A 25,707-nucleotide genomic window follows, 5' to 3' on the forward strand; every position below is an offset into this window, starting at 1 on the left:
AGGCTTTGCTGACACATCGGGATTAAACAAGGACTCACCCTATGTCCTTAAGAACCTAGGCATAGCAGTGACAATGAGAGAGAGGTACTTGAGGTTAGGAGAAATTTGCATTCATTCTGGTGTAATAATTTCAGCCTCTCTGGAAAAATATCGGTGTTTCCTCTTTTTAAACTGCTTGTTGACAAAAGCTGCATCCCCAAGAAGGCAAGGACTGATTTTGCACAGAAAGGCATATCTGTCAGAGGGAAAAAGATCATAAGAGTCTTCTAAAAGCAAAATTGATTTCAATGGAAAGCATGTATCCAGCAAAATGCCTGGAAAATTTGACTGCAGCAAATATCTGACTTTATGTTTCAGCCAAAAATAAACTATCAGGCAGACTGAAGAAGTAATGGAATGAAATTATACTGTCTGTGTTGTGCTGGAAGGGCATAATAAATGATCCCAACACTGCAGTCTCAAATGACTGTGGCATTTTCATGAATTTTCTGCACAGTGTTGCTTGGAACCAAACAAGGCAACCACTATCTTGCTCTTCCCATCTTGCCTCTCCTGCTCAGGTCTGTTGAAAAAGAGTGCTAGATCTGCCGAAAGCAACTCCTGCAGTGGTAGAATGACAGTGAAGAGAAAAGCTTCTTCCCTGACTACTTGTGTATATCTGGTCTTCCTCAGTTCTGCTCCTGACATTTCTTTTAGATAATCCCATACAAGACCCTTCTCTCTCAAACAGCTCCTTCACAAAAGAAAATGGAGGAGAAAAGTCATCTAAGTGAACTAGAGGCATGAATTTTAAATAGGTGAGTCAACTGCATTGAAGTGGATACCTTTAGTAAGGGTGGGCTAAATCAAATGTTCTTCTTAAGCTAAAATGCCCACATGTGGCTTTAATGTGATTTAAATAAGTTTTTAAAGTTTCATCACTTGCAAAATTCATGCAAATTAGGTTTCTGGAGCATCTCCATGTAGGTAAATCCCCAGTTTCTCCCACTGATGAAATGGGGACTTGCCTGCCTTGGAAGGGTGCTGCTGCCAGACACAGTTCCCCAATACCTAGAAAGCGCTTTGCTCTGCCCGAGGCACAGGGCCAGAGGCACACAGCCCTCTCCCAAATGCAGCAGGCATCGGCTCTGGGCAGCTGCTTGTGGCTCTGTGCAAAGGCTCTGTGCAGCCTCTCCAGACACCTGCCAGCTGGCCAGGACAGTGCTGTCACCTGCACAGAGCCATATCTGAAGGGGCAAAACACTGGGTCTGCTCTTTCTTCTGCCACCCGCTCCCCATGTCCCACATGCACCTACCAGAAACAGGGCCAGCTAGTGAATGTGCAGTTACTCTTTAGTGTGCTTAGAAGTCAAGGGGGGAGAAGGGGGTTTGAGGCATGTTCAGTGCCTGATGGGGGTGACTTTCCTGTGCCATTTCATTAGGGGAACTCAACTGCAGCAGATTCCTGGAAACCTGATCCCCAAGATAAATGTGGATGGACTGAACCAGCAGTGTCTGTCCAGTGCTTCAGAGTGTTAGTTCAGAGGAGGGTCAGAGCCTCCCTGACCTGAACAGGGCTGTCAGTATAATGACAGCTGCTCTCACTCATAGGCACCCACTGGGCCTAAGTGGAGGCAAAAGTTACATTAAACAGCCACACTGCTTTCAGAGTCACATGAGTACTACTGACATGCATTTTCTAAGAGACTGATGACATTTAAAGCTCTTTGAGTAAACTATTTGCTTTACGTTTATAACAGGATATTCATCCCACCACTTGCCATGGGAATGAAGCACACTGACCAGCCTTCCCAATGACCAAATGTTTGCCATTTCAAAAACATTCTCCTGGAGAATAAATACACACCTTTATTGTACAGTTCTGCCTCATCAATAATGCCAGGACAGATTCTCTTACAAAGGTATCAGGTTTAAGAGAGCAGTCATCTTACTAACCACACCAGCCTATTTCCAGATGGCATTTTGAACACAATATAGACCAGGGACTTTGCTATCTAATCCATTATGCAATTAATTAGCACTTATAAATTAAGTATGTGCCTAGCAGATTGTGTCCTTCCATGTGGCAAGCCTCGTGCAGAAAGGACCGACTGTGAGTCAGTGAGTCACCACAAGTGACACAAAGGCCACCTCAGCCAGTCATTTCGCCGGAAAAATGAGAGGCAATTCCCTTGTGCTAGGAGGCTGCATCTGAAGGAGGAGAAAGATTCTCTTTGTGCACTCTCGTGCTGTAGGCTGTTCTTTGTTTTCTGGTGGTGTTGACACGTGGGTGCTCAAAGAGCATCGTGACAGTAAGACAGGTACCTTCCTCATCAGGTGAACTCCCGTGTGTCCATCAGGGTTTATGGCTCACCTGTAACTGCACACCCCGTGGGAAGGCTGATCTGTGGGCACCCTGAGGCTAAATGGTGACTTAATTAGCCAGACCAGGGACAGCTTTGAACCCTCGTGCTGGGCTGTGATGAAATGCACCAGTGAGCGGCCAGTGCTGGCTCTGTCTGTGCAGTGTGTGGCTGTGGTGACACCTCTCTCACCTCTGCACCCCTGCTGGCCTCTATAGCTCACCCTGGTGAACTTGCAGGGGCTGGAGGGGGAGGTGCCGGATACAAACTGCTTCTCCAAAGTGAGCCACAGATTAGGCTGGGGACTACGCCCTGGTTACTTAGCTGCCCCTGCACTCGCTGGTTTGGGAAATCCCTGGGTGGCAGACTGCTGGCACCTGGGACGTCACACTGTCACTGTGTACTTGCCCTGCTCTTAGGGTCTTTTCCTAAATATTTCGTACTGACCACAGCTGGAGAAGACACACTTGATGAAATGGACCTTTAGTGTGTTCCAGGTGTTGCTAGTCTTACGTGCTTACAAGTCACCAAAACTAGCTTGTAACAAAACTGGTTAGCTAAGACCATTTTGGTAAGGAGTATTCATTTGTGAAGTGCTTTGAATATCAGGCAATAGTAGCTTATCTTCGATTGCCAACAGCGACTGCTTTTTCTAGAAGGAAATATGGGTGGGAGAAAAAGGAGTTTCTGTTCAGTTCCTGGTCCTGGTTGCCTGGGGAATTCTTTTAACATGCAGAAGAACAGATTTGCATGTTGGTATTTTGGAGATGTTTCCCGTGAGAGAAAAAGTGCAACTCAAAACTAGCTTACTAGGAGGTCTTGTCACGATTATATCCTCCAAGGATTTGTGTTATTCAGGTGATAAATAGGGTTTAAATAAGGGGAAAACAAAGGTATTGCCTTATGTCAATAACAGCAGCATCACAGCACACAGCCTGTCCCGTTGTTAGGGCAGACACAGTGGAGCTGTTTGCTCATGGTGTTCACTTCCCTGTGGCCGTCACTTGTGGTATCTTATTTAGCCAAGATTGAGAGTTTCTGAGAAATGCCTGATAAACCTGTAGGCACCAGCAACACAAGTGCCCAGATCCCGTCATAATGTTGCAGGAGGGATTCACTTTCACACCTTTCTGGTACAAATGTCCGTGTCAAACATATCCTGGCTATCTGAGCACAAAGGCAAAGCGGATTTTCCAAGGTATACAAGTATCTAAAAACACACACTGAGGCTCCTCCAGCTTTTAAAATCATTCACACATGTCAGGTTCTTAACTCCTATTTATTATAATAAAAAATTATATGAGAATTATAATGAGAAAAGTGCTTTTTAAAGACCTATTGGATGTGTCTGCCCCCTTTGGCCTGCATGATAACGCCTCTCAGGCTGTGTAGTGTGCTGCAGTCCACAGGACTGCCTAAAACAGAAAAGGGAATTTCAGACTCCAAAGTGCTTACCACAGCACCAAATTCACACGAGGCAAATGAAGGCAGAAAGCTTCCATCACAGCTGCATGATGTCTTTGGTCATGATAACTGGATGTTCAGGACTGTAGAGGGATTCTCCAGTGAAAATGTGTTTTTTACACATCATGTGTCACTTCAAGTCAAGGTGCAGTGTTGGTCACTGCAGGATACCACAGTGGAACCAGACAACTCAAGCCAAATCAAAGTCCACCAAGAAGCCCACGGCGGGCAACAGGCTCTCCAGTTTGCAGAGACATCCACCAACAGCTGGTAAGAAGTTTTAGCGTGGACAGTGCTGGAGAAATCTTTAAAATTACCACATACATTTGTGAATAGTTTCAGGGAAAAGACCTCCCATGAGGAGAAGGACAAAGGCCTCTGGCAGGCACTGTAAATCATGTACCATCCCACTGATGTTTAGGAACAAGTTGAACCTTAACTTACCGTTTCCATTACCAGCTGCTTAGATAGGTCTCGCTCCCAATGGCTAAAAATAGAAATGTTTTTCCACTCTGATTTTGTTTTCATTTTTAGAAATTTTGTTTTTCTTTTTCTTTTGGAGAAGGCCTCAAAATAGTTTCAGAATTCATTTAATTCTCATTCTATGACTTGGTTTCCTGCTGGATGTCCCTGGCTGGCTGGCACTGGAGACAGCAGAGCTGTGACTGGAGCAGACAAGCAGACTGGTGCCCAAACATAACCTTCATCAGAAACCCCATACTGGGCTTGTGGTCAGGGCCAAATGGAGAATGAAGTCCTGCAATCCTACTGCCTGAACGGAAGAGTGCTGGCAGCCTGTTGTGGTGGTCACAGTGCTTCTACACCCAGTAGTAACCAAATGGGAACAATTTTTTGGTCCAGCAGGGGTGAAGCTGTATCAGTGCCTCAGATTTGCAGCTGTTGGCTTCATCAGGAGCTCATGTAGCTGTCTGAGCTTGGTGGCTGCATACCAGGAGACTGGCTACTGCTCCAATAAAGTTCAGGTGTCCATTATCACAAAACATGTGCTCTTGATAGCTTCATAGCTAGCTCCTGGGTAATGCTGCTTCCATGTGTGGTGATCACTTCCAGATACGCCAAGGAAAATGGGAGATTTCATGCAAGACAGTATTTTCATATTATTTTCTGTGAGATCAGAGTCATTTTTTCCATATCAGCCAAAAAAAAAAATTCTGGCAATATGATGTGACTTCTGCTGCCTTCCCAAGGTGCCTCTGTCTCCATTAGAACAGTGTTGGTAGCTGGCAGGTTTCACTGTAGCAATCACCAGAACTCTATACTGTCCACTAGAAGTATTTATCCCAGTTATCAAACACCAGACACATCACATTGTCTCTATTGCATGCCCCTTTTCTGTCTTCACCCGCCATCCAGTCCACCCCAAAAAGCTTCCTTTGTTCTGCACCTGGTCACCAGTTCAACATGAAGTCAATCTTTTTCTTCTATCACTGAGCATTTATGCCTTCTCCCACCAGGACAGGTCAAAAGCCTGCATCAGCTAGTCATTGTGGCATGGAGAAGTGGCTCACCTCACATAAGTTAAACCAAATCAGGACTGAAATGGTTAATTGATTTATTAAGGACAGAAAATTAATGGACAATCCATGAACTATACATCCAGGGTCAGCAATACAGCAGTTCAACCGCTAGGTTAGACACTTAGAAAACACTTAATTCCTGCTGGTTCCTAAACACATTTTTGTAACTAATCCCCAGACACATGGGCACCAAGCCCTCTCTCACTGGCATGGGGGTCACTTCTGGGGGGTCAGAACAGGTGGCCCCAGTTATGTCCTGCTCCCATTGGAGCTGTGGCCAGCTCCAGCTCTGGGGGCGCCCACACCACTCCCTACAATCAGCTAATGCATCTGCTGTCAGATGCAGGAAGGGACACCAGCAGGTCACAGCCCCTCCCAGAGTGTGAGTCCCACATGCTGCACCCCACAGGTCAGGCCTTGTGCTGGGTGCCTGCTGCTGATGGTGTCACACAGATGGGAAACTGCTGCATCTGACCTCTACAGAGGCTGGGATGTGCCACAATGGATTCTGACAGTCTGAGGCCTCTCCCTACTCCGTTATGGTTTTTATTTTTCTCTAATACAGTCTTTCCAACCAACTCCTTATGTGTCTCAAAACTGTCTTTGTCATTCCCTGGTTATCATTTAATCCAGGTGATGGATGCCATCCTCTTTAGCATGATCAGCTGAGGTCTGGCATTTGTTTTCCTCTTCGGCAAAACAAGTTTGGGGCAAATGCCTCAGACACTTTTGGGTTTTCCATCCATCCATGCTCTTTAGAATCACTTACCTGTTTTATCAGCTGCTGTCTTACACCTCATTTTGCCAAGGATGAGCTGTGCAAGCACCCCAACATAACTAAAATTGATATTAAGGAAAAGCATAGTGTCCCCATGTCTGAATTTGGGGGCAGGTTATTTACATTTACTTTCTCAGACCCTACCAGTTCATGAATCCTTGACCTTAGTTACCTTACCTTGCACAGCTATATGCAGTTAATCTGTTTAAATTGTGCAGTCCTTGTGCTCAGAGAACCAACTGCATATGTCTGTAAATCTAATCACTAGTGACCCACACCTGTAAGAGGGACAAGGACAGGAAGGAGGAGGACTTGAAGGACAGTTTTATCCTGGGAGACAACATACCCTTCTTGAGTCAGTGTTACATTTAGCAGCCCCTGAGTGGGTTTTTTTTTCCTCCTGAACCTCCCAGGCAGAAAATTGAAGGAAAATCCCGAGGCAGCATCCTGCAGGACCAAAATGCTGACATGGGGACCAAACACTGCCAGGTGCTTTGCTGGGACCCTGAGGGCATTGAGGGTCACTACTCTCCCCCTCAAGGCCCCCAGAGGCCTATGAAATGGCTGTTTGCCACCTGGCATCTTGATGGCAGTGTGAGAGCTGCCATTCAGTTCCTCCTCCTCTCTCACCTGTTGTGTGTGATGCAGGCTTGGTGCCAAGCAGTTGAGCAGCTGTCCTTCCCCAGCTCCCAGGCATGCCAGTCCAAGCAGGCCCATGCCCATTTGTTTGCAGTGGCAGCCCATGGAATAGTAATGACTTGAGGCCATTTTGCACATTTCTGTCACCTTATAACTTGCCCTTGGTCCCACAGCCTGAGTTGCTCCCCACCCTGGCATGCCTCTCTCCTGCTGCTCATCATAGCATCACTCACAGCCACCTTCAGAGATTTTCTAGATCACACATTGCCCAAAGTTTCTGTGTGTGACCATCAGCAGCACAGCCTCCTTTCCCCCAAAAAATGGTACTAAGGGGCAGAAATCAAGCCAGAAAAATGCTTACTTTGCTCTGCTCTGCTCTGCACAGGCCATTTCTCTTTCTCTGCTACATTAAAAATAATTGTCCACCCTCCTGCCCCATAGTGAGACACCTTCCATGTCCCAAGGTGCTTTCTTCCCAGTCCCACGAGGCAGGAGATTGAAAAGAAGCAGAAAATCTCTTTGATGGCTATGCTTGAGGCAGTGAGATAAACACTTAGCAGCTTCCATCCTGTAGGTTGTTCCTTCCTAGGTGTCAGTGCACAGCTTTCCCTAACTTCATCCTCTGTTCTGCAGCTAATCTCCTGGACATGCATTGCTTTGCACATTTTGTTCTTGGCAGTTTTCAACATTGCCTCAGGCCCTTATCGCCTTAAAAAATCAGATCATACAGTGGTGGCCTTAGAGACTGCCTGATTGATATCTGAGCAGCCAAACAAACAGTAAATTTGAATAAAATTTGGCACCTCATTGCCCATTAGTTCTGCTGATTCTGAGAGGATAATCCACAGACATCAAGTAAAGTGCATGTCCTGAGCATGCACAGGACAGAGTCTTCAGTTTTTTAAAAGGTTGGCAGGAATGGTTTGCGACCCTCATGATGGGCATTTTTTCCCTTTCCATATCCTGCATGCCCCAGCCTGTGCAGTCACAGGGATTTGATACTTCTGGCCACCACCAACCCAACAGGACTTGTCTGTGTATTTATACAGAAATACAGATGCTTGCAGGAAGAGGAGAAAGTTTCTCAGTGATCCTTGAACAAACACTGATGAAGCCAGGAGCTCCCGCAGCTCAGCTTCCACTAGCAGCACGGCAGCTCCTAGCGATAGTGTGTATGAGGAAGATTGTGTTTCTGGGTGGCCATTTACCATATAATTGTGATACAGTTCTTTAGATATTCTCTAGTTGCTTTCTACAGATGCATTCTCTATGGTCATAGGAAATAATGCTGTGGCAGAGTGTATCTTCCCTGATTTCAGTACCGCCTTGAACGTCCCTGAATGTCCCGTGCCTGTTTTGTTTTGGCTGACCCTATTGCTCAGGCAGAAGGCAGGAAGGAGAGGGCTGCACTAACTGCTGCTGTTGCTGAGCTAACTTGCGTGCTGTTTCTTCCAGAGGGGAGATGAACTGGGTCCTGGCCCGTGGATAACACGAGACATTAGCGTTGCTGAGCAGGCTGTCAGATCAGCTGATTTCATGCTTGTGTGATGCCACCACACACCCATATGTAATTCTCAAACTGCTGTCCTTTGTAGGGCAGCATAGGTGGGCTATAAATTGCACCCAGGGCATTAGAAGGAAAGTTGATTCAGCCCCCCAGTTGCCACTGCAGACTTGCAGCCCAGCAGCTGAGACGAATGGACTAGCTGGAAAGGGCAGCAACTGCACTGTGGTCTGGGGAGTTGAAAATAGGTGGTTTTTCCTTCAGCAGTGCTTGTGTATTTATTGGCTTGATTGTAATCACAGCTGCCTTAAGTTGTAACTGATACTGTCCTCCCTGCAGTGTAGATGATGTTCACTTGGGTATCAGGTACTGCTGTCTGTGTTTGCTTTTGTTATCAACCACCATCACCAAGACTCTTTAAAAGACCAGCTCTGACCAGACACCAAGGAGAAAAGAGAGATTCCAATTATCCTCTTCCCTTTGGCTTTCCAGCTCTTTCCCATCACAATAAACACCACAGAGAGCTGATTCTCCTAACCCAGAATGAAAATCCACGTGGCACACCTGGCTCCCTTTGGTCATGTATAATGTATCACGGCACGTTCATCAAACCAGACACTCCCAATTAAACACACACGGCCTTCTAGGCACACAATCTCTGTGTATGTCTAACCCACAAGCCTTCACGGCTCTGAGGAATCTGGCTGCATGTCTAAAGCTGAGGAAGCCATTCTCAGCTGCTGCCATGAATGGTGTTGGGAGCTTGAGGGTATCTGGCTTGTCTGGACCTAGAGTGGCTGAGCGCCTAAAAAAGCAGGTCCCTCAGTTGCTTCAGGGACTGGTTCAGGGTTGTAGCCATGGATCACATGAAAAAGGGTGTCCCATTATGACTTGTCCCCTAAATGCTAGCTTTAACAGCTTAGGAAGGGTATGTGATGATGGTGGCCAGACCGCTTCCTCTTGGGACCTTAGAAGAGCAATGCTGAGTTTGGGTAGTCCTTAATTCCAGGCTAGGTCATTCCTGCATGCCAGAATGTGCACCTGCTGGGCAGTACCGTGGAAAGGCTCATCTTGTGTGCATTCATTGGGATTCCAGACCTTGAGGGAAAAACAAAGGAAGACGGCGCTAAAATTCAGAGAATGTATCAGTAGCTTAAGGGAAGGAAAATACGTGGAATACAATATTGCAAGCCGACAGGAAGTTCAGAGGTGAACTTGTATGCTTGGCTGCACAGATTTCATTTAACAATCCTGTAATGGTACCAGGGGACCAAGGCACATCGGTTACTTGTGATCACAGAGATGTCACCGCAGAGAACCCCGCCCGGCCGGGCCAGGAGCGCGCTGCCGGCGGCTGGGTGTCCCCCGACCCGCAGGCGGCAGCGGCGTTTGTGCGGCGCCCTGAAGGTCACCCCGCAAGGGCGGCGGCCGCTGTCGCGTGTGTGAGTCGCGTCCCTCCCTCCACAGGGGCCGGGCAGGTCCCGCTGCCGCCGGGGAGCCCGTGCCCGCCCCTCCCGGCTGCCGCTCCGAGGGCGCGGGCGGCGGAGCGCGGGGCCGGGAGCGCTGTTCGCGCTCATCGTTCCGCAGCCGCGTTACACGTGAGCCGGCCGGAGCGGGGCGCGCCAGGAGCCGGGCAGGAACAGGGACGGCGCTGAGCGGCGCCCGGCCCGTCGGCTCCGCTGCGGAGAGCAGGGACCCGCAGGGCGCGGGCGGGGTGGGAATACCGGGAACGGGCGGGCACGTGCGCGGGCCGGCGCGCGCACACAGCAGCTACAGCCGGGCAAGGGACGCGCGTCCCCGCGGTCACGCGCACGCACCTGCCCGGCGGGTCGGAGCTCCGGCGAGCGGCCCGCACCCGCCCGCCCTCCCCGCCGGTGCCGGTGCCGGTGCCGGTGCCGCAGCCCCCCCGCCTCCTCCTCCCTCCTTGACGCTCCGGCCGCCGGCGCGGCCCCACCGCGCCCCGCCCGGCCCGGGCCCCGCCCGCGGAGCGCTCGGCGGAGCCGCATTGGCGGCGGCGCGGCCAGGGCGGAGCCCGCGGTGTATATGAAGGGGCGCTGCGCGGGCAGCGCGGCTGATCGGTGCCCCGTGCGCTCCGCCGCTCTCCTGTGGCCGCTGCCGCGTCCCCCCGGCCGCCTCTCCCGCTCTGCCCCGCTGGGCCGGCGCCGCTGGGGCGGGCGCAGCCACCCGCACCTTCCGGGGCCGCTCCGCCCGGCCGGGTCCTGCCCGTTCCGCCCGCCGAGGGCTGTAGGTCTCCGCACGCCGCTCGCCCGCCTCGCCGCTCGCCATGGCCCGCGGGAAGGCCAAGGACGGTGACGGCAACTGGAAGAAATTCATCTGGAACTCGGAGAAGAAGGAGCTGCTGGGCCGCACCGGGGGCAGCTGGTGTGAGTGCGGGGCCGGGGGGCGGCGATGCGGCGGGCGCTGCAGCACGGCCCCGCCGCTCCGCCTCCGCCGGCTGCGGCGGGGCTGCGGCCGGGCCGTGGGGGGGCTGGGGCAGGGCGTCCCCGCGGGGTGAGGGCGGCAGGGCCGGGGTCCGCCTGCCCTCTCCCCTCCGTGTCCGCTGGGACCCCGCGGGGCGGCGAGCGCTGCCCCCCGAGTGCGGCTCCAGGTGGGGCCGGGGCTGAGGCGGGGTCGGGCCGACCTTGTCGAGGGCGCCTCGTCCTTGGGTCTCCTTCCTTTCCCGGTGGCTGGGCCGGCCCGGGAGCATCGCCGTCGGGGGACCCTGACCTCCCAGCTCTCATCTGCCTTAGACCTTACAGAGGCTTTTTCTTTTTTTTTTTTCTGTTTTCTCTGGATAAATGAAACTAAGCGAGTTTTACTTCGCTGAGAAAGAGCAATTGACTTTTCATATCTCCGCAAGAAGGAAATGGCTCTATGTGCATTCCTCATAAATGCTTATGATGTATTCTTTCAGTGCTGTATTCATAGCATTTAGCTTAAAGAGGCTTTTAGTTTCCTTATGCGAATAGACAGCCTTCCATGCGGTGCCAACCGCAGCTGGTGTTGCCACCCTTGGGATGTTGAATTCAGCTCCTATTGTAATGGATCGGCCGGAGGTGCCACATCCAAGGCCGGCAGCTCTGGCAGGCGGACTAGAGCAGGCTTCTGCCGTATCTTTACGTGAGCAGAATGGGGTTGTGGGTGCGCATGGAGAGGTATTTTCTGCTCCTGAGGCACCAGGCAACTGCGCAGTGCTTCAAACGCGGAGGCTGAAGCAGGTCCTTCTCCCAGAGTGCCCGTACCTACCCGCCTAGGACTGATTTCCATTTGCTGAGTCGATCTGCAGGCTGATGATCAGATTCTTCTGTTATAAGCCTACCTGTTGCAAGAAGCTTTTTCCTTCAACCGTATGCTGCTCGATTTCTAGACCCACTGCGTATTTTCTGAGACCTTGGAGTGGTTTTGACCTTTAAGGTGTCTTTGGCGCTTAGAGCATCCTGGCTGGGAACCTGATTAAATAAGCTACCTCCCAGCGTTTGCCTTTTGATGTTACAAAGCTCAAAGGCAATTACGCTGCAGACAACAGCATTAGTGTTTGGTTTGTTACAACAGCACCTCCTATGACCGTGCTCTGGAAAAAATTTCCACACGTCCCTGACGTCATGGCCATTTGCTTTACGCTGCCTGGATACCAAAGAGTGCTTTAACTCCTGGAGCACCATGTTACTGCACCCAGCTCTGCCCTCCAGCCCTGGCTACCTCCGGTGCACATGAGGAAGACAAGAGGATGGAGTGCCTTTGTCACAGTGTCCCTCAGCCTCCGTTTCTCTGGGTGGCCCTCCTGCTTGCCTGTCTTTCATAGACTTAGAACAACCAGAACTGCCAGCTTGCATTGTGAGACTTTTCTAATGATGTAGGGGTTTATGTTTTTTATGATGGAGCTGGGGAGTGAAGAGGAATATTTCCACCTAGTACTTATTCCCCTTCTCTGGTAGCTCATCACTTCAAGTCCTTCAAATAAACTACGTCTGTTTTGTTTGCAATTAGGTGAGGACAGTCTGAGATCAAGCAGGCTCCCTCTCCAGTTGTCTTTGGACTCTGCCTGTCCCTGCAGCTTGACGAGCAATACAGTTGCTTGGCACGGGCTGGCCTACCCTTGTAGGTGGCCTGGTGGTGTGTAGTACAGCATGTTACCCTGCAGTTAATCAGTTCAGATAATCCTTGTAAACTGGGTAACTGATACCCAGAGCTGGGCTGCATCTCCAGACTCTTCTCTGTTCTTCCCACTCCCTCACAAGATTATTCTAGACGTTCCCTTCAGACTGAAACTACATTCAATCTTTCATTGTTATGTAATTCACTCTTTAATTGCTATGAGCAGTGCCAGAGTGCTTTGTAGGCACACAAGGCTGGTAAATGTGCAGTATTTTGACACTTTTAGAGTACTTTACTACATTTGAGACAGAGTACTGAAGTTAATTGGGCCTGAACTCTTTTCCCGTTGTCTTTTTTGGAGGTGATGGCCTGAATTCGTAGAAGAGATCAGGCTTTACAATGGCTTGTAAATGTGAATGAAGCATTTACTGTTACTGCTCCTGGGAATATCTTTGAGCCCCAGAGCTGTGTGGAATGAGTAACTTCCAAGCACACCCATGCTTGCTATGGGGTGCTTGGATCACTGACAGTGTCAAGTGCAAGGGACTGTGCTGGTAGTGCTGGGTCAGCCAAGAGATCCTTAAAGGTGTGTGGGAACGTGGTTTAGTTTTTATACTTTATAAGCCCAAACCCTGATTCACAAATTTCTAAGTTTCCAGGGGCTCATGTTTCCCCACCACTAAACAGCGGGAGTGCCTTACATTTCCTTCTGCATCAGGACATAATCTCACTGTTAAATAGATGTCTTTGCAACATCTGAATTTCATGTGTTATGCTCTTCATTGGAAGTGGCAAAGGTTAGAAGTATTGTCCTGAAACATGACTGCCATGAGGGCTTGATTTGATTCCTCTTTGTTTTCTCTTGCAGTTAAGATCCTCCTCTTCTATGTCATCTTCTACGGTTGCCTGGCAGGTATATTCATCGGGACCATCCAAGTGATGTTGCTCACTGTTAGTGAATTTGAGCCCAAATACCAGGATCGAGTGGCACCTCCAGGTAACTAAACAGGAGGCTCGTGTTTGACTTTTGCAAGCTGTTCTGGGAAGGCGGGGTTGGTTACTCACCTCAAGAAGGAGGATGAAATAGTGTCATTGCTGCAACACATATTTGTAGAGGGTGGGTATGTTCTCAGCCTTCTGTGTTAACAGTACTGGGGCTTGAAGACAATCCTGCTAGAATTAAAGGTTGCATCACATCAAAAATGTTTCCTCTCTTAGAGGAACTTGAACCTGATTTGGTTTTCCCTTCCCCTAAACTGTGTGATGGGGTGAGGATAAGTGGCTTCACTTTTGAGAACTGGCTGTATGAGGAAGCTGGGCTCAATTTTTCTTTCCTTGGAACCACTCTGTTCACATGGGTAAGTGAAGGGATAAAGATAGAATGTTAGCTGTATGTGTGGAAGTGGCATGCACAAGGAAAAAAGGGGACAGTGCCAGTCCTGGGGGTGCTCACGGAATTGCTTTATCCAACACCAAAGTACCCCGTGCTCTAGAGAGGCTGTGGCAGTCACTGGTGGGAATTGCAGCTGACTGGTGTGGGAGGTGAAGGGAAGGTGGCTCTGGTAGTGGCTGATGTGTGGCCTGTCCTCACAGACAGTAGAAATCTCTGCTCAGAATGATGCCTGAGCAGTGCCTGTGGCCAGCCAGCCTTGGGCAGGGCAGAAGGGGCAAGTGGCCCTTGCTGCACGTCCGTGCTCCGCCAGCCCAGGCTGTACTGCACTATCCCACCGCAGCCAGGCTGGAGCGCCGGGGGAGCTCTGCAACTGCTGCTCTCCCACATTGCAAATGACCTTGAGGCTGCCTGGCACTGGGCATCCTAACGATCCGTCTCCAGTTGCTCTGTAAAACAGTTCAGAAGCTTTTAATAACAGTGGTATTTAAGTGACAATTGCGAGGCCGATGGCTTGTAGCTACACAAGTTGGCCCTGGTGCTGCACTGTCTTGCAGCCCCACTGTAATGCTGTGGTGTGAATCCCTGCCCTAAGCATAGGGAATGTCACCGTCACCAAATGGTGTTATAGCTCAGCTAAGTCATCTTTTCCAGATAAATGCTTTTCTACCAGCATGCTCTAAACACAGAACAGAGGCTGGAACTGCTGCGTTGGTGTGTTATATTTGTTCACGTACCACCACTGTGGCTGGGGCAAATGCCATCTTGAGCTCTGAAAGCAGCTCTTTTAGTCTCTGCAGTGGACCCTGACATTTGCAGGAGAGACTGTCACTGCTGCTGCCGCCCAGAGCCGTTGGCTGCATCTGAAAAGCCAACATGTCTAATGCTGGGGTAGTTGTTACTCAGTAATGTGTTTTTCCCCTTCATAAAATAATTAGTGAAGGTGCCCATGGATCTGAGGTCTCACCCAGATAGCCCTGCTGTTCAGCCAGATGTCACATAATTACCCATTCTAGGTAAACTGTTTGCTTTCTGTGAAACAGCAGTTTACAATTCCAATTTCAAAGCAAGTCTGGTAAAATTTCTGTGAAAGATTTCAGCCTGCAAAGGGTTTTTATTAATATCTTAATTGTATACTGCACAAGTTTTTCTGGGGTTTCTTTTTTTTTATCAAAGCAAATTTATTGAATTTCAAGATACTCTTGTAGTGTGTACTGCAGAAATCAAAATGGAGGAACAATAAAAAGGTTGTCAGGAATCTTTTGTAATGAGTTTTCAGGATGGGTACTGAAATCAAGGGGAACAAAATCCATGTCCTCAAATGTGTGACAGTGGGGAGCCAGTAAACAAGGGGTTTGAACCAAGCTGCAATGGCATATGCATGAAACTTCAAAGAAATAATTGGTAAATAGTACAGGGCCCTTTGGAAATCATCACTTGACAGCTCTTCCTGCAGATGTGGACAAGCTGGTGTAGGGCATGGTGGAGGCTGGCACTTAATATCCCATACATTCCTTGTCCTGTAGCACAGCAGCCGTGAAACTGGGAATCCAAAACAGCCCTTTAATGCAGGCTTTCAGAGACACTGGCAGGTAGTGAGTGAATGGCTGCACTGCTGTTCAGGGGGTCAGCAATCCCTGTATTCCCTGGCTGTGCAGGATTCTCCCCAGTGCTGCAAGCACAGCTGCTGTTCTGTCAAGGAACATGCATATGGTGAGCATCAAACTTGAACTTTCTGTGATCTGAGACACCTGCAGATAATGAGCTATATAAAATAGGATGTTGTGCAATTCCAATTCCTGGTTCTTGTGGGAACATTTGTGAGCCCAGTAAGTATACTGGCAGCTTGATAAAGCCCTGGATTTTCTAGGGAGCCAGAAAAGCTGGTTTTATTCTTGTTCCAGTGCTCTGTCCTTCTTGGGCAAGTCACTCTTTTGCCACCCTGGAATGTTTTGAGAAAGGGAAAACTAGACTTGCCTTTATGACTTGCAGGAGAAAATACCGTAGAGGCTGCTATAATATCGTTCTGAAATACAACAGATTTCATAATAGCAACAGAACCTACAGGGTTTTGTATTGAGTTATTGACATGGGTATAACACTGAAAGCCATAAAGTGCTATTTTTGTAGCCAAGTGTCATTAATATGGTAATTGGTTTCTGCATTGAACACAACAGGAATGTTATACATGGCTTCAGGGCAAGCTGAGTATTGTACCTTTCCATTACACTATTTTTTTTCTTTCTTTTGTCTTGTGGTGAGGGAAGGGACAGTGCAGTTCACCTGCCCGTCCAGCCCTGCCATTGCAACAGCCCCAGCGCCGCGTGTGCTGCAGGCTCAGACTCAGCTTTGAGCACAGAGGACTTACCCTGCTAGTAGTGAAGGATGAGGATAAGAAGCATCCCTAAAAAAATAATGCTTCATTCTCCCCCTCCCCACCCCAACACAAATTGGGCTGTGTATCCTGCCATCTTGTGGTGTGCATCCTGTGGAGCAGCATTCCATCACGAGGGGACAGGGGACAGCTCACTGCAGCCTGAGGCAAAGCTTTGTAAGTGGTGGCTGGAAGGAGAATCCCTGCTCCAATCAGGGGGTTTCAGGTGTCCCTGCTTCAAGCACTGCTGGGCAGCGAGTGCGTCATGGAAAAGGCTGCTTTGGTGTGCATTCCGCACTTGGCTTATTTAGCTTGGACAGCAGCAGCAATGTTGCAGGGAGGCTTCAAAGGAGTGTGTGCTGCCTCCTGTGAAGTTGCATTTCTTTGCTTCTCTCATCTCAGCAGCACCTGTGCTTGGGAAAATCTCAGGCTCCAGGATGTTACAGCCAAGCAGGTTTTGCTGCATTTGCAGAAGACTCACACCTGCTTTTTGCACTTCAGGGATGAGGTTGACTGGAAGCTTGGAACGACATTGTTTGATATGGTGGCTTTTAAAATCTATCCTCACGTAGTGAGCTGGGGGAGAGTGGAGTGATCACTCAATTTGTTGTCTGTGTCATCTCAGGAGTGTTCATGCTTGTTTGGAACAAAGATTACATGGTACTTGGAAATGAGCGTGGTGTGATGGAGCAAGAGTGGTTACTATGGCCTTATACAACCGTTCCTAATAACAGGCCTGACTTCCTACTTTTAGTTTCTTCCTTTTTACCCTCAGGACACTTCTGAAGTCTTGCGATTGCAGCTTAGAATGATAAAAAACTATTTTTCACATAGATTTTAAATTAACTTGAATGAACAGGACTTTAATCTGCAGTGGCATTTTGGAAGTGGAACTGTAGCTGAAACCCCTCCCCACAAATGACTTTATGGGGGTTTTTTTGGTGTATGATGTCCTTGTATAGTCACAGCCAACCGAAGCTGGTGTCCACTACCAATTCAAGGCATTGCTCATTATTTATATGGACAATGTCAGCCAAGTGAAGATGAGAGTCTTTATTTCCTAATGGGGCACTCTGCAGTGCCAGTTGCAGCAATTCTCTAATTTGTCATTATTTTAGCATTGAGTTACTTGATTCTTTCCTGTAGAAAGAACAGCACCACGTGACACCATGATGCATCTCTGTCGTAATAGCTTGAGATGCAGAGCTGTGTCATACAGATTATAGTCTGAGGATGGGGAGAGGGTTGTTAAGACTCCTGACTATGAAAGCATCTGTGGGTTTGTTTCTTTTCCCCCATAGGACTTGCTCATGAATGGCTTCCTCATGTGCATGAAGCCCCTAAAAGCTTCATTCATGCCAGGCACACACTTCTTTGGGTGTCCAGCAGTACATGCCAGGTAGTACTGCAATAGTTCAGCTTTTAAATGCTTTTTCTTGTCCTCTCTGGCTTAAGTTCCCAAGTGGGGGTGAGAGAATGTTCCAGAAAGGTTAGCGTTCTGCAGAGGTTACCTTCTGCCATTGTACAACATGCTTGGTTTTCCATACTAGATTGCTTAAGGCTTCATAGTGCTGCTCTGCTAACAGCACTGCAGCTTTTAGTTTGGCTGTGGGATGTACAGAAGGAAATGATGATACATCAGGGCTTAGGACTGTGCATCCAGTCAGTTGCAGGCAAGTGAGAATCGAGGTTGTGATAGAAGCAGTAACACAGTTTTTTAATTAGGATAAAGTTAATTTTCATGACAAGTCTTTTATATTAATTAAGATTTTCTTTCTTGCTTTTTAAGTGGGAAGATTGATCTCTACTTTGCTCCTGTCCTAAACAAAGCAACCACTCATGTGCCAAAGCCTGGTCTAGTCTGGTTCACCCAACCACCTGGAAATGCTCCCAATTAGGCAGAAAACAGCCCAGCTTTGGCCACAGGCTACCTGGCAGGAACAGTGGTTCCCTTGTGCTGGCTGCTGGAACAGCTGCTTGGTGGTACTGCCTGGGCTTCCTGGCAGTTCCATGGAGATGAGCAAGACAGGGATGCTTTGGGATGGGAGTCTGTTCTCCAGCCAAATCACTTCTCTGATGGGCAGAGGGATAGCTTTGGATTGTACCTATCAGTGGCTAGGCTCTCTTAAAGAAAGAAAAGGGATCTTCTGCTGGATGGCTTTTACAAACAACAGAGTTTATTGCTGACCTTCACATCACCTTTAACAGGCCTGTGTGTTACCTTGGCCAAGACAAGGTACAGAGATGGGGAGGTCCTGAGCAGAACTGACACTTCACTTGCCTTACTGGAACTTAACAAACCTGGCCATACTTTCTTGATTTTTTTTTTTAAATTATATTTATACACTTGAATGACCCAACTGTAACTTGAATTCTAGAAAAGGCAGACCCAGGAGAGGACCCAAGGCCTGGCCTGCCTCTGCTGCAATTCCAGACAGCCACTTCAGGTGACTAAGTCTGATGCTTCCCAGCTGAGTGGTAACATGAGAAGGGCTTGACAGGATGGGATTTAAGTCCCTTACTAAAATGGAAACTGGTGTATTTATTCTATATATAACTGTGAAGCAAGAAGATGAGTAATTGCTCAAAAAAGGGTTGAAAGCTGCTGACTTTGGAGGGTAGGATGTCATTCTGCTAGGGGAATAGTACATTGTTTCTAAACTTGTAAACTCAACCTGGTTCATTTGTACCAGAGGAATTTTTGAGCAGTTAAAGCTGCTTCAGGAATAAAACCTGAAACACCCAAGCTCCTTGCTGGACTTCTCACAATCTTTGGCGACCAGGAGCTGTGTTTAGGGGAACAAAGCTAATCTTTGTCCTAGGTTACAAATTCCAAGTTAGTGGGTAGTGGTGGGGGGTGGGGGGAGTGGTGAGTTGGTCTGAGGAGGGACTGAGCAGAAGCACTCAAGTGGCTTTGGAAAAATTGCTGGAGTCACAAGCTCTTGTGGGTTGAGGCCAGCCAGCTAAGCTGCCTGAGTTTTGCACCAGAGGAGCTTCTTGGCAACAGGCCTGTTCTGAAAGCTGTCAAAGTAAATGCTGCTCCCCGGCTCCTTTTCTTGATCTTCCTAAAATGAAGATGACAAACTGAACCAAAGTCAAGACCTCAATAATTACAGTGGCCGCCACAAAAGCAGCATGAACTCGGTTCCCATTACTTAAATTAAAGTGTTAGCCATCCATCAATACTTCCAATTAAAATGTGACCTAAACATTGCATAGGAGCGACTATTTCCAAGTTCCACAATGAAGAGCAAAGGAGTTGGTGCTTTTTATTATCTGTAGGCATTTCTTGCTTATAGTCTTTTCTCCATGCATTATTATTATAGTCTAAATCTGAGCTGGTTAGCACAGCCCAGAATCTGGAGAGCCTTTCAACAGCTCTTCTGTGTGGTGGCATTTCCTACTCACCTCCTTGGTGATGAACTGCTGATAAGAGAGCTCAGAAGATGGGTTTTACAGTCAGAAATTCCCAATTAGGCAATGAAAAGAGAGGAGGCAGTGCTCAGGCAGCTGAATTTTACTGAGGGAGAAAATGTCTCCTGCCCCGCATCCCACAGAAGAGCCACACAAAGGCCACGTGGATTCCAGCTGCCAGAGCATGACTGGACTTGGGAAACTGCTCTAGTCTTTTACTGCAAGAGTTCACGAGTGGACAGCTGTGTTGTATCCTAAACACAGTGTTTTGTGTTGGTGTTTGCAGACACTGAAGGCAGCCTGTTAGGGATACTTATGTTCAGTGTGGTTGATCTCACACACAGCCTCCCTTCTGTCCTCGAGGAGGAGGCAGAAGTGCACAGTGGACCTGTGGTTGGCTGTTTTTCTAGAGGGAAGCGTTGACTTGTAGCCTCACTTCTCCATTTTGTGGTTTTTGTCTTTTTACCGGATGTAAACACTGATAAATATCTAAGACTGTTGTTGGAAAGAGAACCTCTCATCCAGTGAGCTTAAGCTGTTTTGTCAAAGTTCTTAAGTCTGAAAAATAGAGACTATTATTATTAGGAGTTATGTTCATGGTATTGTCTGGAGGCTGTGCAGCTCTAAGGTGTACTTAATGTTTTCTTCCTGATTTTGCTTTTCTTAGGACTGACTCAAGTCCCCCAGGTTCAAAAGACAGAAATTGCCTTTACTGCCTCTGAACCCAGAAGCTATGAACCCTACGTGAGAAACCTTGATAATTTCTTAAGGGACTACAGTGCTGAGCAGCAAACTGAAAACATTGTGTTTCAGGACTGTGGAGGTAAGTCTCAATTGTTTCCTACAGCTGAGGGCTCTGAATGATGCCTCTGTCAGGTCCACCAGAAGCTGAGGTTGAGCAGTGGTAGTCTTGGTCTTCAGCTGTTCCAGCAGCACGGTGTTAACTGGCTGCTCATTAATTTCCTTTGGGCAGACCATGCTGGGCCATAGTTAGCAGCTTATTGTAGGGTTGGGAACTCCCACATTTCACTTGGAGAACATTGCAGCTGACTCTGCAGCTTGTGGCACTGACCTTATTCTCTCTGAAAGCCACAGGGGTTTCACTTGATGACTTTGCTAAAGCCAGTGCTGGTCCTCTTCATGCCATGTAGTCAGACATCTGGGAGGTGTTAACCTTTACTAGGTTATTTGTAATCATGTAAATGAAACACTCATCTCATGTGTTTGTATCAAATCTGAGGGGACCCCACATGTAAAAGCTGCCCAGAAAAAAATTAGTCTCTGAGCCAGGTGACTCTGTAAGAAATCTGTTATAAAACAAAACTCCCTAAAACTTGCTGGTCTGGGAGCAGCCTCACGTGGGGGGGTGGGGGAGAGGGGGTGGTAGCTGGGCTTAGGTCTGTGGAGTGCATTAACTGCCCTGGTGATGGGGAAATCCCAATGGCCCAAGGAAATGTCAGTGACATGCAAAAGATCCCACTGCATATGTTGTCTTTTCCTTCCGCCACCATGACAGAACAACCTTCTGAATATAAGGAGAGAGGACCATACAATGATGCCCAGGGCCAGAAGAAGGTCTGCAAGTTCAAACGTGAATGGCTGGAAAACTGTTCTGGATTAAGTGACCCCACCTATGGGTATAAGGATGGCAAACCATGCATCCTTGTCAAGCTCAACAGAATTATTGGCTTCAAACCTCAGGCAAGTATTGCTCTTCCCTTTCTAGCAGAAGCTACTGATCAAAAGGGAGGGGTTGGCTGCAGATTTGCTGTGCCTGCTTTTTTGGTCTCTGGGAAGAGATCAGTATTAAACCCTTTCTGCAGAGGATAAATTGTGAGGCAATTTGAATAATTTGCTTTAAAAATGCCTTTAATTGAAAAGCAGTGGAAGTTGTGCACTGCAACTTGGTGACGAGTAGTAGTGAACTTCACAGTACTTCCTGGTTATTTATCTGGTAACTTCTGAGCCTGCTATTGGAGTTGCTAGAAAGGAGTGTTTTCTTCAAATGATATATTCCATTTTAAATTTCTGTATGCTTCCATGAGACCAACCCTATCTATAGTAACATCAGTACATTTTGTCATGCCCTGATCCACAGCATTCTTTTACTTAGGCAGTGTAGACTTCTCTGCCTTGCTGAAACTGCTTAATTAAATGATGAAATGCTAATATTAAATACCAGAGTGAAACAGAGGCTCTGAAGAGTAAGCTACATTTGAAAGTCAGGCACAGCTGCAAGAAAGGTGAGGAGGTCTTTAGTTAATTTAATGTAGTTTTCCAGAGGCTGTAGGATATATCTGCCAACTGGTCGCTCTATCCTTCACCCAAAGGCAAGTTTGCAGCAATGCTGAAGGGTGTTAATCTGGACATTCATGGCTTTTCCTTCTGGTTTTTTTTTCCCCAATGCATTAAAATGCTAAAAACTTCCTTTAATAATTCAGTGGCAAAACATGTGCTGTTGAATAAGGTGGTGTGCAAAACCTGCTACTCCACCTTTTGGATGGAGAACAGTGCAAATGGCCACCTTTATTCCCATCTGTCAGGGCACTTGAGGATGGGAAATGGTGCTGTCTAATGAGTCCTGAGGAATGTTTTTCTTCAAAGGGAGCTTGTCCTGTGCTAAAAGACATGAGCAAACTTTTGATTTATCTGATCCGTGGTGGAAACATTTTAGCAGAATGTACAGTGGTGGCTTGGTATGTGGTAGCTGTGGAGTGACATGAGATGTGCATGGGAAAAGAGAAGGGTTTGGTGTGTTCCTCTCTCTCTCTCCTTTTTTTTTTGCCATGGAGCTCTGGAGACCTCCAGATTACATTAGACAGCAGGGTCATGGAATGACCGTGCAAGTTTCATTTAGAAACAACATATCCAAGGCAGTATTTATTTTTGTGGTTCCACACTCCAGCAGAGACCTCTTAGTTCTTGCATTGGGAAAAATGTTTGTAAAGCAGATCTGAAACTGCAGTGTTGTCTAGCAATACTGCTGCACTTTGAAAGACCAAAGACCAACTGCGTTAATGGTTGGACTATGAGTTGGCACTCACACCTTTCTCTGATATACCCAGAGCTTTTGTCCTTCCTTATTGGTGGTGTTGAAGTTCAGCAGTGTCATGGTGAGACTTGCCACCCTTTGTTCTTTCCTGTGCACTTCCAGTCCTGATTACACATGCCTGGCAGCCAAGTGGCAAATCCTGCACTGAGCCACTGCCTGAGCTTGCATAAACAAACCCCACTAGCTACAGATACTTTGCCATGAAATGCTTTGCCAAGAACTAAACCCAGCCTGACCTGCTTGTATCCAGAGCAGGTGAAGCTGTAAGAACAGCCAGCAGTTCTGCTTGGGTCAAGTTCCCCTGCTTCCAGTCATGTTACACTCTTGTCTGTTCCAAGAACCACCGAGAGCTGTTGCCTCTGAACTGTGCTTAGAAGGGATTCCGGTGTGTGTTCCGTGCTGTTGATCTTTGTTGCTGCAAAGGTGCTCCAGTCTGCAGAGGAGTGTCCAGTGTGTAATTTCCCCTTGTTCTGGATTTCTTCTAGGCTCCAGTCAATGAAAGCCTCCCTCCTGAGGTTATGGCAAAATACAACCCAAATCTCATCCCTGTCCACTGCATTGCCAAGGTAAGCTGAAATGCGACAGAGCGGAGTTGGGAAACTGCAGGGGATGACTAAGCCTTTGTCCAAGTGCAGTTCCCCCCATGCCTGCCTTTCCGTAGACAAATAGGGTGGTTCTTACTTGGGATATCTCCTCCTTATGAACAGAAGTTTTTCAAAGCCCTGTTGATGGATGAATTAGTGCTGCCCTTGCAGTGTCTGGGGTAAAAGCAGGGCAAGATAGTTAAAGGTATCTCCAAAAGTAGCCATTTGGCTTCCAAGTGCTGTGCTGGAGGTGAAAAAAGGCCTCCAGGGAAGGCATTTCATACTTGACATGTGTAAGGCAGCTGGGAAACAGCAGTTTTTGTAGCCAAAGCCTGTGCAATTGTACCACAGGAGGCTCTGGCAGTTTCAAAAGGTGTGAAGTGGCTGAGGCTTTAAATTAAGCCAAACCCTTTCCCTGGCTGATGTGTGCTGGGAGGTGCTGCTGTTTGTGTGCTGACATGTCCTCTGAGCCACTGGCCGCTCTTGTGCTGTCATGGCGGGGACCAGCGCTGACCAAACGGAAGGTCACGGTCTTGGGTCTCGCTGAGAATCAGCTGCTGCTCCAGCCAAGGGTGCCAAAGACGGAGTTCGGGTGGTTGTCATTGGTTGTGCCTTCCCTGCAGCGAGAGGAAGACGCGGACAAAGTCGGCACAGTGGAGTACTACGGGATGGGTGGCTACGCCGGCTTCGGGCTGCAGTACTACCCCTACTACGGGAAGCTGCTGCAGCCGCGGTACCTGCAGCCACTGGTGGCCGTGCAGTTCACCAACCTGACCTACGACATGGAGGTGCGCGTGGAGTGCAGGGCCTACGGGCAGAACATCGTCTACAGTGACAAGGACCGCTTCCAGGGACGCTTTGATATTAAATTCGACATAAAAAGCAGCTGATCGTAAGCACAACTCTCTTCCTTCTCCTCCCCCCCCTCCTCCTAGCCATTTAAAAAGATTAAAAAAAAAAAAAAAGAACAAAAAGAAAACCTACTAGTCTTGAACAAACTGTCATACGTATGGGACCTACACGTAATCTATATGCTTTACACTGGCTTTCTGCATTTACTAGGTTAGAATGTAAACAAAGTGTAGCAATAGTGACAAATATTTATTCTACTGTAAATGACAAAAGAAAACAAAATTGAGCCTTGGGACATGCCCATTTTTACTGTAAATTATGATTCCATAACTGACTTGTAGTAAGCAGTGTTTCTGGCCCCTAAGTATTGCTGCCTTGTGTATTTTATTTAGTGTACAGTACTATAGGTGCATACTCTGGTCATTTTTCAAGCCATGTATTGTATCTGTTTTCTACTTCTTGTGAGCAAAGACTTTTGCTGTCCAAGGTGTAAATACTCAATGGGACTAGAACTGGCATGAAACTTCTCATTATTTTGTTCCTTTTCAAAGAAAGGCCCACCTGTGAGATGATATTTAACAGCACTCCATAAGGCTTCTGGCTTTTCTGTGGTGTTAGGGTATTTTATTTGGAGGGGTGGCAGGGAAACTAACTTAAGTGAAGTTAAAAGAGAATAGGTGATTGTGTACTATGCTTTGTAGCGAATGCTGTCTCTCTCTCCACCTCTTCCCTTCTCCTCCAGTATGTTGCGTGAGAGACTGGGTCAGACTATCACTCTCCTCAGTGATAGTCGTAACTCTTTGCTTTGTATATTTTCTTTTCTCTATTTTTCTTTTTTTCCTGCTGAAGGCATCACACAGTGTGGTGCTAATGTCTTTATTGAATGTTTTAGCCATTTTCATGGTGGAAGAATTTTATATTTATGCAGTTGTACAATTTTATTTTTTCTGCAAGAAAGTGTAATGTATGAAATAAACCAAAGTCACATGTTTGAAAATAAATCTTTATTTTAAACTTTATAAAAGCAATGCAGTACCCCATAGAATGGTGTTAAATGTTGTCTAAAGTGCAAAACTCTATGTTCTAACATGTAATAATAGCCAGGAGTACAGTGCTCTTGTTGATCTTGTATTTCAGTCAGGTTGAAACATTGGACAAATAAATGAATGAACACACACTTCTGTGTGCGTGTCTGTTGCAGTGGGTGAGGATGAAGCCTGTTAGTCGTCCAGAATCTTGAAGAAGTACTGCACCTATTTCAAACAGAAAATGCATCTTTATCATTCCCAGACAGTCTCAGAACAAGGGAGCTGACACATTTGGAACGTTGGAAACATTGAGCTGTTGCACATAAGTGTTGGTGTCTATGAATTACTTGTTTTCCCCTCTCCCTACACCAGCTGAGAGGCTGCTGTGGTGTCTGTGCCCATCACAACCCCATTACTGCACAGGCTCCACCTCTGGAGGCACTTGGTGTTCCAGACACAACATAACAGACACAACTGTCGATCCTCAGCGCAGGTTGGAGCTGGCAGCAGCCAGAAAGGAGGCTGTACACTGAAGCCACAGGAGTTTTGGGGCAGCCAACTTGCTCTGCGTTGCTGCTGGGCTGGTGGCCAGGGCTGAGGACAAGCTGTGCCTGCTGGGGCTGCTCAGATGTGACAAAATGTGGCAGCTGGCT

The 25,707-nt window shown here is 47.7% G+C and overlaps 2 protein-coding genes across 2 annotated transcripts in view; one reads left to right on the plus strand and one right to left on the minus strand.

Annotated features, from left to right (window-relative positions):
• The first annotated feature begins 10,365 nt into the window (after positions 1-10,365).
• Positions 10,366-25,203, plus strand: ATP1B1 (ATPase Na+/K+ transporting subunit beta 1). Its single transcript, XM_066340961.1, has 6 exons — positions 10,366-10,649; positions 13,229-13,357; positions 20,206-20,361; positions 21,055-21,239; positions 23,076-23,156; positions 23,798-25,203. Exons 1-6 carry the CDS (start codon positions 10,550-10,552, stop codon positions 24,062-24,064), a joined length of 918 nt encoding a protein of 305 aa, XP_066197058.1. The 5' UTR covers positions 10,366-10,549; the 3' UTR covers positions 24,065-25,203.
• Positions 24,839-25,707, minus strand: part of NME7 (NME/NM23 family member 7) — a 72,178-nt gene continuing 71,309 nt past the window's right edge. The window contains exon 11 of the mRNA XM_066340960.1: positions 24,839-25,279. Within this exon, the coding sequence (XP_066197057.1) occupies positions 25,247-25,279 (33 nt within the window). The 3' untranslated portion in view covers positions 24,839-25,246. The remainder of the gene's footprint in view (positions 25,280-25,707) is intronic.

The sequence above is a fragment of the Sylvia atricapilla genome, chromosome 2 (genome assembly GCF_009819655.1).
Source record: "Sylvia atricapilla isolate bSylAtr1 chromosome 2, bSylAtr1.pri, whole genome shotgun sequence".
NCBI lineage: Eukaryota > Metazoa > Chordata > Aves > Passeriformes > Sylviidae > Sylvia > Sylvia atricapilla.